The 14,112-nt window shown below is 33.5% G+C and overlaps 1 protein-coding gene across 6 annotated transcripts in view; it reads right to left on the reverse strand.

Annotated features, from left to right (window-relative positions):
- The window catches only part of RALGAPA1 (Ral GTPase activating protein catalytic subunit alpha 1), a 265,198-nt gene that overhangs the window by 113,716 nt on the left and 137,370 nt on the right, over nt 1-14,112 (reverse strand). For all 6 annotated transcript variants that reach the window (XM_053889353.1, XM_019426141.2, XM_019426152.2 and 3 more), the window contains 5 exons: nt 12,597-12,725; nt 9,701-9,826; nt 6,848-6,906; nt 3,174-3,282; nt 1,807-1,917 (listed from right to left, as the gene is read on the reverse strand). In XM_053889353.1, the coding sequence (XP_053745328.1) occupies nt 1,807-1,917; nt 3,174-3,282; nt 6,848-6,906; nt 9,701-9,826; nt 12,597-12,725 (534 nt within the window). The remainder of the gene's footprint in view (nt 1-1,806; nt 1,918-3,173; nt 3,283-6,847; nt 6,907-9,700; nt 9,827-12,596; nt 12,726-14,112) is intronic.

Below are 14,112 nucleotides of genomic sequence, written 5' to 3' on the forward strand. Positions count from 1 at the left end.
CTCAAAAATAAATAAAAGTTTAAAAAAATTTTTTTAAATGACCTTAATTTTCAAACAGAATAATCAACCTTAAAGGTTAAAATCTTCAAACGTTTTAATACTAACATACATTGCATTCACATTTATACCCAGTAATCATGTCCTGCATAATTATAATAGCTGCAGCCAACATTGATTAAAATTAATGCTTCATAATTTTAAGGCAAAAAGTTCTAAGCTGTTTGATATGTTTTCTCATTTAGTCTTCAGAGCAACTCTGTGAGCTAGATATTTTTATCACAAATGTAAAGAAAATGTAAAAATATAAAGAAAATGTAAAGATAAAGAAAACGTGAGTTCAGAGAGCCAAGTAACTTGTTCGTAGTTACAAAGTTAGTAAATGGTTGAATTAGGGGTTAGTTAAACCAGGAATGTCTAATCCTCAAACCTAACTTCCTAACCATAATACTACATATTTTCAACTCAACAGATACCCACTGAACATATTCTACATGAAAATCACCCTAGGCATAAAAAATAATAAAGAAGAAAAATGCCCTTGTCTTAGCGGGCATTTTGAATTTGTACACAAATATATTTTGTGCTGAAATAGAGGTTGGCAAAATGGTTGAGCCAGAAAAGCCTGGACTTAAAATCTTACACACTTGGGTATGAACTATTTCTACCCTGCTAGCTTGTGACTTCATATAGTTACTAAATCCTCAGTTCTCTCGTGTTAAATAAAGGTGGTGGGAGGCAAATAAGAGTCTACCTCAAAAGACTTAAGAATTAAATGAGATAATTTATGAAAAAGTGGCTGGTATAGCGACTGGTACATAACAGGTGCTTAATAAATATTAATTGTTATATTTCCTAAAAATTTTATTAGAATATGAAGATAAGATAGATAAACTCTGGCTGGAGAGAAGAGATAAAGATTCTTATTTTTTGAGGAGATGGTACTAAACCAATCACTGAAAGATGAAGGGAGGATAAAAGAAGTAGAACATTTCAGGTAGGAAGAGCCAAGGTATGTTCAGGAGATAGTAAGTTGACTCAAGTATGTGGGCAACAGGATACTTCAAAGGAATCTCTACATAATTTTAAAAAGATAGGCTGAGGCCTCATCTGAAGGCTTCAAATTCCCAGATAAAGAACATGGGTCTTATTTTATAGGCAAAGGAAAACCACTCAGAGATATTGCTGAGTTTTGTTTTTTTCAGGTAGGTGTCAGAGTCATGTGAATGTGAAATGACGACTTGGAGGGGAAGACCTCAGAAGCCAGGGGACTAGTCAGAAGGCTACAACAGCATCTCAAGAAAGAAATAATGAAACAGGTCAGGTATTGTATAAAGTATAGGAGGTCAGGTGTTGCAGGAAGCGTTGGAGACACAAAATTAAAATTAAAAAATAATTTTTCAAAAACAAATTTCATCTATGATTAGCTGAATAGGAAAGAAAAGGGATGAATCAAAATAATGTCCTGGTTCTGGTAACTGGAGGGGTGCTATGTTTTCTCACCTAAGAGAGGGAATGAAGCAGAATATACATTAATAAAGATGATGGCAATTATCAATTTGCATGTAGCATTTAAAACCAAGAACAGAGTCTCCTAACATAAAATACAAAAGGACTGTCATGAACTTTGATATCTAAAACCAAAACCAAAACCAAAACCAAAACCAAAAACCAAAAACCAAAAAACCAGCCTGGGTTGCCATTATTTAGCCATGCAAAATTTAAAGAAATTATTAAATAATTTTATATTTCAAGGTATCCAAATCTAAAGGTTTTTTAACAGGGTCATAATAAATGAGAAATACTTACTTGAATAATTTTCAAGGGAGAATCAGGTTGGTAAATCTGAAGTCTAGGTACATAATGAACCAGCATGTGAAGCATGTTACAAGCTACATGGGCTACTGTTTTATTGGTAAACTGTAATAACAACAACAACAAATTATTCATTAATGCATTAGTTGCTGAAAAACTTTAAATTTCATACCTGTTTCTTTTTTTACTCTAAATTTGTGTATTAAAATACTATTAAGAGGATAAATATATAGTTGCAAAATAAGAATTCACAATATATTCCAAAAACACAATTAACTTTATTTTTGATTTTGAGTGTTTGTCTCCATTAAAGTTTTATTTCATTTTCCCTCACCTAAATTTCTGCAACAGCCTGTAATCTTTTCAGTCTTTTCTCCATTCCAATCTGTTCCCCATTCCAATCAACTCTACACAATATTTTCAAATTAATCTTCTAAAGAACTGCTCTGATGCTCACATTCTTTATGCTTAAAGTTCTCAGATGACTCCCGAACGGCATAAAGTCAAACTTGTTATGCTCAGCTTTTTATGACCACATGTCCCCCACTCTTCAAGCCCTAACCAAATGTCTCCTATTTCCAAAGTCTTCTCTAACACCCAAGTCAAAGTTGATGTTTCCTCTGACCTCAATCAGCATTTTACATGCACTATTCATTTGGTTCTCTCAGCTTTTTGTTTTATTACTCTTATTTTAATCTCTCCAGTCATCATATTATTAACTTTTGAATCTAGTTTTTATAATTTTTTTTCATTCTAATATCCCTCAATCTGACCAGCAAATCACCTCAAATATAATACATACTATGACACAAATATTTGTCATATAAGTAATATTTGTACTTTTTATGTTTACATTCTATATAGAAAGTGCATTACAAGTTTTAAGACAAAAATATCATGCATACTTTCCCAAGCAAAAAATTTACTCATTCACACTCTCCAAATAATTAGGTTATTATTTTTTAACAAATCTTACTCTTGTTAGTTACAAAGAGACCATTTAACTTGAATAATAAAGCCAAATCATGCAACAGCTCAAGAATTCAGGAAGTAATAAGGACTGAAGAGTAACTTACAAAAATAATGATTAGGAAAATATAAATGACCTTACAAATTAAATGACATAAAAAGCTGAGATAAAATTGGTGATCACCACAATACCCTACATTCAAGAGTAGGACCACTCAAGGAAAAAGTCAAGATCAAGGAAATAATGTGTTAACAAATGAATAATAATAAAATGTAACATTTAATAAATGTCTTATCCTATAAAGACATAAGATATAATAAACACTTGGAGAAAAAGTCATGCATTCTATATCAATATATTCCACTAAATAGGTTCTTTTTTTTTTTTTTACCTTTAAGGAAACACAAATTACATTCAGAGCTTCCTTAATTTGAGGATGATGAGACTCATGGACTAGTTCTTCACAAATCCAAATACCTAAACTGCACAGTGCTACACATCTGCAAAAAAGGCAACCAACAATGATGTAAATAAAAGTGCATGAGACTTGAAATGAAATGAAACCACCACCCCAACCAAAATACCAAAACAAACCATCCTATAAAGAACATGCACTGTTTAAATGAATCAATTTTTACTCTGTATATTAGCTCTTCTTAGCAAGAGAAAGTAGGAGGAAAGCACATGGCTCCAAACTAAAAGCCTAATTTTCAAATATAATTTGCTAACAATCTCATAGGCGGGAATAACACACAGGATCTTTTTAACAAACCTATATTAATAAATTGATACTGCCATAAAGCGTCCCAAACAAATATGTAACCTGCTTTCAAAAAAGGAAAGTGTGATTTTGTTGACAGCACCCAATGAACTTCAGCGAAAACATGAAGCTGCTGGGTCAAAGATTATTTTCATAACCCTTAAATCTAACATAGCCAGCTATAAATTCTTTAAAACAAATTGGCAATACAAATAAAATTCATATGTTTTATAAAGAGATTCCAAAAGAAACAGAATTTGCATAATTTTTTCTATCCCCTAATGTCTTGTGAAACTTCATTTCCCTACTTCGACTGAGTTTCAGCTTGAAGGGACTTATTAGATGATCAGAATCAGTAAAAGAATCAGTAAAAATTCCATTAGTGTGTTCAAGTATAAGCTTCTGATGAAGCACATATTGGTTCCCTCAACTCCTTAAAAAGTCAACTCATTCTAGTATTCTGCTATACTTGGCATGTCCTGATACTGACATTCTTTTCTCTTTTTTTAAAGTTTATTTATTTATTTTGAGAGAGCAAGCAAGAGCACGCACACACAAGTGGGGTAGGGGCAGAGAGAGAGGGAGAGAGAGAATCCCAAGCAAGATCTGTGCAGAACATGGAGCGTGACACAGGGCTCGATCTCACAACCTTGAGATCATGACCTTAGCCGACATCAAGAGTCAGATGCTTAACTGACTGAGCCACCCAGGTGTCCCCCTCCCCATGATGATATTCTTAACATTTTTTCAGTAGAATGCTAAATTTCAGAACAATTCAATGCAGAAATTGTTTTCTTCCTGAACACAGATGATCAGAAGTTAAGTGTCTTCTTTCGGTTTATCATAGTGTTAATGCTAATAAATTATTTACTATCAAAAGTACCAAAGGATGCCTGGATGGCTCAGTCAGTTGAGTGTCAGACCTCAGTTCAGGTCATGATCAGGTTTGTGGGTTCGAGTCTCACACTGGGCTCTCTGCTCTTAGCGCAGGGCCTGCTTCAGATCCTGTCTCTCTCTACCTCTTCCCCACCTGCACACTATCTCAAAAAAATAAATAAACATTAAAAAAAAAAACTACCATAAAGTCTTCTAAGCGAAGTCTACTGCTTTATTTCTTCCCTACTGTTTCCCACCTATAAATATTCTAGATCTAAATAACCAAGTTTCAGGTTTAGCAGTGGGAAGCACTGTAATCCTACAGTAATAATAAACTCCATGAATGCAGCTAATTAACACAGACCAGAAGTAAAATGCTTAACAGACATTTTTATAATTGAGGGGTAAGATCAAATTTGTGTGTGCATGTGTGGGTGTGTGTATGTTTGTGTGTTTCCTACATTCTTCAAGATATTCAAATAATTTAGATTATTCCCAGTATGGCTCAAGTCTGTGCTCCTGGTCAGATTTGGGGGTCTTCTAAGACCTCACATTCCTGAAAGGAAAGCAAGTTTAGAAAATACTTATATTCAACTTTTGGGATTTCCCTATACTCTCAAGACAAGCTAATGTGTTAATGATTCCCAGGTCTACTTCCGGGCAGCTATGTTTTAGGCTTCAATGTTCTTTCACTTGAGAGGCAACACAGTTTAAAAAAGAAAAAAAAAAAAAAAAGGCAGAAGATCTAGGATCTGAAGATCGAAGTTCAAATCTGGTTCTGTCACTTATTACTTATATATCTGATACGGCTCTGAAGACAAAATGCCAGAGTTGCAATCATGGGTCTGTCATTTCTGGATGATAGGGCAGATTATTTAAATTCTCTGGGCTCCCATCTATAAAAAAATCAGATAAAAACTGCACATATGTCCTAGAAATGTTGCAAAGATTAAATGAGGTAATAAGGTGTTCAGAACAGTGCCTAGCACGGAATAAATGTTAGTTTTCTAAGCCATCAGTTTTTTGCTAGTAAAGTTGGAAGAATAATGATTCCAGTAATTTCTTAGAATTGTGATGAGGATTAAGTGGAACAATTTGACAGGAAAATCCTTATAAACTTAAAAGGTTATCATTATTAATCATTAGCATAGCAAATGTTAAAGAAATAATATTGATAATAATCACATTTGGGGTTAAGGCTACCAGAAATGAAAATATGGGAATAATGGAAAGACAATGTCATTTTCTGGAGTAGTTGTCCAGTATTAAAATGAAACTAATGTAAAATAAGAATTTATTCAAAGAGATTTGTTTCTAGTTAAACTTGGCTATTAAGAAAAATATCCAACTGCATTAAAGGCTAGAGCTATGTCTCATTTAAGCAAACTGCTCATTTTACATTAATTCTAGTTGCTGTTAAAAGGTTTAAATTGCAATTAGAATCCAAATGGTCAAAGCCATAATCCATATTTTTTAGAACCTTGGGTCAAAAAAATGTGCAGATGTTAGGAAAAGAGGAAGCATTCCAGACATGTAGGTCAGAATAGTAGTAAACGCAGACTACTACTGAGGCTAATTACATAGTATTAGAATTAGCTCCAAGAAATAGAAAATATAAATTAATGATATTTTTGAGAAAAGAAGGAACATGGTGTGTTATTGGTATCCTGCTGATTTAAATCTCCATCTTTCTGGAAAGGTCTAGTAAAACAGAGAAAATGACAGTTTTCACTTCTTAACAAGATGTTTAGAAGGGAAAACATTCTAAAGTCTTTTTATATTCTATTTTTAAAAAATACCCTGATAAAATATTTATAAATTTTCCTATTTTTTTCTACATTAAAAATATTTCCTTTGAATTCAACTTAAAAAATATTCATTGGGTAATTACTAGTACATTACAAAGTATTGCATAAGAGATAGTGACAAATAAAATCTGAAGGGAAAGCAAAATGTACTTGAATAAAATTAAATCATTTTAGATATAGAAGGTAAAGGCACTGAACAAGGTGACCAGGATTTTATTTTTTTAAGATTTTTTTTTTTAATGTTTACTTATTTTTGAGAGAGAGAGAGAAGCAGAGAGAGGGAGACACAGAATCTGAAGCAGACTTCAGGCTCAGAGCTGTCAGCACAGAGCCCGATGCAGGCCTCGAACTCACAAACCGTGAGATCATGACCCGAACCAAAGTGAAATGCTTAACTGAACGAGCTACCCAGGTGCCCCTAGGATTTTATTAATGAAGGAAGGTTTGTATTCAAATCATGAAAAGAGTAAGTATTTAATAATATAAATAATTTAGATTTATAATTCAAAACAGCTTTTGTGTATTTGAAACAATCTGGACTGCTGAATAATTCAATCAACTTCTACAATAAGATTCCAAAAACAGAATAGTTATGTCAAGTCTTAAGGATATCTGACCTACCGTGCAGGGCCAGAGGGCTCATCTCTTGCTGAGCTTAATACAGTTTTGATTATAAGTTCCTAGGATAAAGGAAGAAATAATGGTAATGACTAAAATTTCATTCATTCATCCATTCAACAAGTATTTATTAAATGGCCACTATGAACCCAGACACTGTGCCAGGTGCTAGGGATACAATAAGGAAATAAAAGTCTTTGTTCTCACCCATATACTTTTAATACAGTCTAATATTATTCATAAAATTAGCTAAATAAATAAAACAATGGTATGGTCTGAATGTTTATGTCCCCCCAAAATTCTTATGTTAAAATCCTAACCCCCAAAGATGATGGCATTAGGAGGTGCTTATTAGGTCATGAGGATGGAGACTTTATGAATGGAATTAATGCTCTTATGAAAGAGACCACCACAGAACTCTAACTCCTTCTACTCTGTGAAGACACAGTGAGAAGGTGCCAGCTATACACCAGCGAGAGAGCCCTCACCAGAGTACAGCTTTGCTGGAGCCTTGATCTTGGACATCTCAGCCATCAGAACTATGAGGAATAAATTTATGTCATTTATAAGCAACCCAGTCGGTACTATTTTTTTTTTTTTTGTGGTAGTATCTTGTTAGAGCAGCACAAACAAATTAAAACAAATTATTTCTGAAATTTATAACCAAATACATATGTTCGAAAAAAGAATCCTTTTTTCCTGATTAGAAGAGTAATAAAAAGCTCACTATAATGAAAAAAGATTTAATTGCTCAAAAGTATGAACATCGTTTCAAAACTCTGAGAAATATTCATTTAAAAGCAAGCTTCTTCTTTTTGATAATTTGTAAAACATGATAGTATGTGAGTTTGGGGATAAGTGCTAAATAATAGTTAAAATTACGTAAATGAATAAAACATTCAAAAGGCAGAATAAAGAGAAAGTCATTATCTAAAGAGGATCTTGTAACAAGTTTATGTTTAGCAAGCAGGGAAAGAAAACTAGTCTATTAAGGAGTCACAGAATATTTAGAGAAGCAAGAAGAAAATCAAGATAGATCTGTGCAACATAAGTCAAAATTGAAGAGATTTCGGAAGTCAGGAACATCAACACTGGGCCAGTACTAAAGTGGCTAAGGAAAGGAAAACAAGAATGCCATTAGGTTTGATGATTAAGAACCTATTTGTTCCTTTTTTTCAAAAATAATCATTCATTCATTCATTCATATATTCAAAAAGCACTTATCAGCTACACAGATTGTAAGCTCCTTAAGAGTAGTAAACTACTTATCTTTGTAAACTTAGCATCTAGCCCAGTGGCTGGCAATTAATAGATACTTGAAAGCTATCCATTTAAGCCCAAGAGCTTTCTATGTCTTAGATCCTGTCTTAAATGCTGGAAAGAAACAGATGGTTAAGACAACAGTATCTCAACTTTAACTTCAGAAAGTCACAGAAGACTTCACAAAAGGGTCTTAGGTAAATAGGATTTTGACAAATGATCAAGGTCAAAGATTATGTTTGAGTGATTAAGAGAGACAAGAAGAAGAAACCAGGTCTATATAATGATGTTTTAGGCAGAAAGAAATGGGTTTTCAAAGGCACAGAATCGAAAAACAGCATGGTATGTCCCATGTAGCTATATGGCTACAGTTTAGAGTACGCAGGGAGTGGTTTTCAGTGAAAATGTGAAAACTACATATGACCACTGTGGCATGTAACTTTCCCTTAAATCTTCACTTTTCTGAATGAGAATAATTATCATTTTCTTAGGCTTTTTGCTTTCTTCATCATTAACAGAATTAGCTTTTATTTTGGAAATACCCATTCCCCAAAGTTTGATTTTTTTAATCATTTCAGCCATTACTACCTATATACAATGGCCAGAAGTGAACAAGTCCACTCTGAAATGCAGATCATATGTAGTAAGCTAGGCTAATCCCCAACAAACTTAAAAACTACTACCTATCCCTGACCTTCAGGATCTTCTGAAAATATAAGAAACCAAAAATATGACATCTCTGAAGACCAAAAGTATAGTTTTTATTAATTGTCATTGTAAATCTGCACTGACCTAATGCAATTTTATGTGTGGCTGAAAGTCACTTGTTTAACAAATGTTTCAGGAGTCTCAGATGCCAAGCAGCCTATTAAACTCTGAGGATACAGCAGTAAATAGGACCTTTTACTAGGTAAATAGGATCTACTGTGGTGTTTGTCTCAAGTATAAACTAAACACTAAATAAGTAATTACAGATGTTATAAATGTTGTAAAGAGAAATATGGGTGGCATGAAAAATACATGCAGAACTCCTGACAAAAACTGGATTGAAAAACTTTCAGAGAAAACCAAAGTTAAAAAAAAAATTATCAGCATGACTTCTGAGGAGCTATGAGGCCTCAGATACATAAGATCCCCACCCCAATTCCACACTTTCCTACAGCAAAACAGAATATTTCCATTACATTGTTTGATACATCACATTGGGAAATTACGAGAGAGAGAGAGAGAGAGAGAGAGAGAGAGTGAGTGAGTCAAATTTGCAGGTTTAGTACCATCTCAATCTTAGGAGCCTTAGAAGTAGCCTACTATCTGTGTCATAGGATGTTTCAATAAATGTTCAGTGAGGGAATAAAAGAATCCTATGATATTGGCATATGAATGGATTCAATAATGAGAAAACATTTCCAAAGAAGTTATCAGCACAAAAAAGGCTATGCTCCTAACAGACATTCTAGCTTTGTGTCTGATGGGTATAGCTGGCTAACGTTCTTTAACGATTATGTGGATTTCTAAAGGAGAAGAACACAAATTTTATCAAACATACATTACTTAAAAAGTCATTTAAATACTAAAAATTCGCAACTGATTTCTTACCTTAACATCTGTAAACTGAGACATGGCAATATCAGGAATGTTGGGATGGAGAGCAGGGAGTTCACAATATAAGTTAGGAAAACAAACCAAGGATCCCAGAAGAACTTGTGCTTCCACTCTTGGTGCCTACGTATCAGATTTTTTAAATCTTTAAAATGTATTTGACTATGTCATTAAATTACCAGAAAATTACTTCATGACCTAACCACAGTACAAAGAGAAGTGAGAGCATAAGACACAATTAAAAACGAAAGGAGCAACACAAAAAGATTGAGGTTTTCACCCATACTTTGCACATAAACTACTGCTATTCTCAGTAAATGAAGAGCTCTCCTTACGAACAGCAAATTAAGCAGAAATCAGCCACACTTAATGGGACTGCAAATAAGAATATAGCTTAGCTGACAGCATAAATTTACTCTAATTTTGAGAAAAAATATACATACTTTCATTTTAAAGGCAACTCACACAACAAAACATAGTGTACTAATGAGCAGATGACTCAATGTCACTAGATTATATTTGTTACTACCTAAGGATAAAAGTAAGGATAAAAACATTAATTGTATCTTCAAGAAATAGGCACTAGTCTAGACGGTTTTTATAATGTTATGCCAAGTGAAAAAAGCATTGCCTATAGTACTTAACTAAAAACAAAGTAAGAATTTATGGTTGGCCTGCAGATGAAGGTAACTTTTCCTCTTTTTCTTAGCTATATATATATTAAGCCATTTCTGAAGTATCAGCACTGAACATTTCTTTCTTTTTTTTAAAGTTTATTTACTTATTTTGAGAGACAGAGACAGTGGGGGTGGCAGAGGGGCAGAGAGAGTGGGAGACAGAGAATCTGAAGCAGTCTCTGTGCTGTCAGTGTGGACCCCAACTTGGGGCTCGAACTCATGAAACCATGAGATCAGGATGTGAGCCAAAACCAAGAGTCAGACACTTAACCGACTGAGCCACTTAGGTGCCCCAGCACTGAACATTTCTTTTTCTTCTTCTACCTTCTTGCACGCCCACCAACACCCACTTACTAATATATTTCTTTGCTTACTAAAATACCTATGAATTGAATTATATGTTTAATAATACCAAAAAAAAATGCTTTAAAAATTTGCTAGAAACATAATCCTTCTATTTACATAAAACAAGACACTATCTTCCACAGGATCTCCTTATGTTTCTAATTGTTTTAATAGAGGCAGTGGAGTGGTACTATTATGATTATCAACAAAACAACTCATTTCCATATTTAAAAAAAAATCCTTATTTGCAGATAAAAGACAATACCATAAAGGGGTAGGGCAAGCTTGTAGCCACCATCCCAATTTAAAATTATCTGTAGGTACACCTGGCTGGCTCAGTCAGTAGAACATGTGACTCTTGATCTTGGGGTTATAAATTCAAGCCCCTCATTGGGTGTAGAGATTACTTAAAAAATTAAAGTCTCTAAATAAAAAAAAATTAGTTATAAAAATGAAACTGATAAAAAACGCAATATTTAATTTAAAAAAAGAGATTAGCTAAGGGTTTTTGTTGAAAGTTGGGTAAGGTAACTGAGAATGTTCAAGTATGTGGATATAATGGGAGCATACTTATAATGTGACTATAATTAGTGAAGGTAAAACCTAATTAGTTATTTTGTAAACTGCCTGGCAGAGGGAGAAAAGGGGCTTCCTGTTAAGGGAAGGAAGATGATGTGTATGGGATCTAAAATGGAATCCAAAGAGGAAGATTTAGACTATGTATCTTCAACATCATCCAGAGGAAAAGACTGACCTTAAACTTTTATGATGAGATGAGGTGTCAGGTTTGATTCCTGTAATGATTTGTTTTCCTATGCAGTTTTTCTCAACAAGTGTTCCTCATATGAACCACACAAACAGAAAATAACTATTTTTAAAAATTTTCCCAAGGATGTTACAGAACTAGTATCCTTCTAGATGCACAGGAGGTAAATTTAATCACATAAAATGGATTCCTAAGGACATCAGGGTTTAATTCTCCCGCAGAATCTTTTTTTTTTTTAATTTTTTAATGTTTATTTTTGAGGGGGAGGGGCAGAGACAGAGAGAGGGGGAGACAGAGAATCTAAAGCAGGCTCCGTGCTGTCAATGTAAAGCCCAATGTGGGGCTCAAACTCATAAACTGAGATCATGACTTGAGCTGAAGTCGGACACTCAACCAACTGAGCCACCCAGGTGCCACTCTCCTGCACAACCTTAAAGAAGTGCAGGAAACGTGCTGACTAGTCATCTAGAATAATTGGTCTACTGAACAGTAATTGTTTTCATAGTAAATTTGATCATGCCACTCCTTGCGTAAAATCCCTCAATGTTTGCTCATTCTTTCCTGAGGATAAAATCTAACCTCTCTAGCACTATAAACCAGCTACTGTCTTCCTCTTTAGTTTACCTCTGCTACATAAATATGGACGTGTTCCAACTATACCAGTTACTTGGCATTGTCTCCATAGTTCCGTAACTGTTATGAAAAATCCTCACATGTTTTTCAGAGTTTAGAGTTTACTCCTAGAGCATATTTCTGGATTATCTCATCTGTTTCTTCTCTTTTGCTATGGCCCACTGCCCTTTCTTTAGTTTCTTCCCTGCCTCTACTTGTTTCCATAGACTTCTTCAATTTTAAATTTTGTTTTGCTTATCAGATTTTAATCCCTTTTTATAGCTCCTGTGTCAATTCCATCAACTAATTTTAGTACTTTCTTATACTTCAAATTTTACTTAAAAAAATAAAAGCAATTTCAATTAAACTGTAAGTTTTCCTCATCATCAGCTTGTTAAATTTACTAACAAGGGCTCTTTCTCTGTTGCTTTGTTAGTCGAGCCTATTTAACCACAGTCTGTTATATTATAAAGAACAGGAAATAAAAACTTACGTTGAGAAAAGCTGAAGAAGCCACTCTACCAGCTGCTACAATAAAATCCATAATAAGCATTGTGGCACCAGGCAAACCAAGTGAAAAAAACTGAGGTGAGCAGTGCTTGATGATTGTATTGACAATATCCTTAGAAGTAAGAAAAGAAGGGGAAAAGAGTTTCATAAATTAATCTTGGGTATCAGCTAATCAATACCCTTAAAAATAGATAACATATGAAATAATAAAACAGGCAATTACTATACACTGCCTAACTGGAAAGACTAATTTTAATTCTTCTAAATAATCCATGCTTGGTATTATATTGTCAAAGCAAAATAAACTTAAAACATATTTGTTTAACTGACATCAATACAGCATTTCCCCCCCCCTCCCCCCCCCCCACACACTAGACAGCAAGATGGAAGGCTTTTTGCTTCAGGGGTTGAAAATATAAGGCTCAAGTGTTATAAAACTGAACTGCAGAGTAGTTCCTTCTCTCATCCATTTGCTTCCATATGATATCTCTGATCTTTAAAATTGCATAACCTATTATGTGGCAACTGGAGATATTCTCTTTATGAGATCAACTGAAGTCCTTTGATGAAAAATATCCAGCCTTTGGAATTTACCATGAGGATGCAGTGTTTTACACTGTATTACTCAATCTGATTTATCTTAAACAAAAGGTCTCTTTGTCAATAACTAAGATCGTCATTTTGCTTGAGACATGTTTATAAGGTAGAACACTGTAATTATTTCAAATTAATGCAGGTAGTATTTTCGCTTTTCAGGAGGAGAGACATAACTACTTCTTTCAATATTAATTTAATGATCTTTAAATCAACTGCAAGTGAAATTTAACCACATTATGATAAAAATGTTTCATTACTATGACTTACAACCTCCCACAGTTTTTTGTGATTATTTCTGGTTTTGTTTTGTTTTTTTTTTTTTTCCAGTTTTATGGCCAGGATCAAGACCCTTGAAATAATGTTCTACAGTCAAATTTTTTACTTTCTAATGTAATGATTATATTGATACAAATGCCAAGTCAATATAATTGTCACTGTGCTAATACAATCTATGGAAATAAGAAAATGTGAGGGGCTAGCTCTTAGAGAAGAAAAATCCTCTATTTCACTACTAGATGAGCATATCCACATGCCTCTAGTGCCAATTATTAAGTAACAATTACAAAACACCCAAGAATAAGTACATTAGGACATTAAAATAAGATGTAGTCAGTCTAAGCAAAAGATGGTTTAATACTTTAAAGAAGCAAACTAGTTGTTACAACATTAGAGGAAAGATACATTTAATAATCAAATCAATCCCCTAATTAATAGCTTTTCAACTATGTTTAGGAAAGACACATTTAATAATCAAGTCAATCCCCTAACATAACAGCTTTTCAACTATGTCTTAAGAACAAATGAGGTTACAAAATCAAAGACACTTATAAATAAATGACTACATAAGACTATTTTTAATTCTAGACCTTAAAAGAGTTAAATAATCAAGAATCAAAGGTAAA

This window comes from Panthera pardus, unplaced genomic scaffold, assembly GCF_024362965.1.
Source record: "Panthera pardus isolate Hobbes unplaced genomic scaffold, ASM2436296v1 HiC_scaffold_24, whole genome shotgun sequence".
Classification (NCBI taxonomy): Eukaryota; Metazoa; Chordata; class Mammalia; order Carnivora; family Felidae; genus Panthera; species Panthera pardus.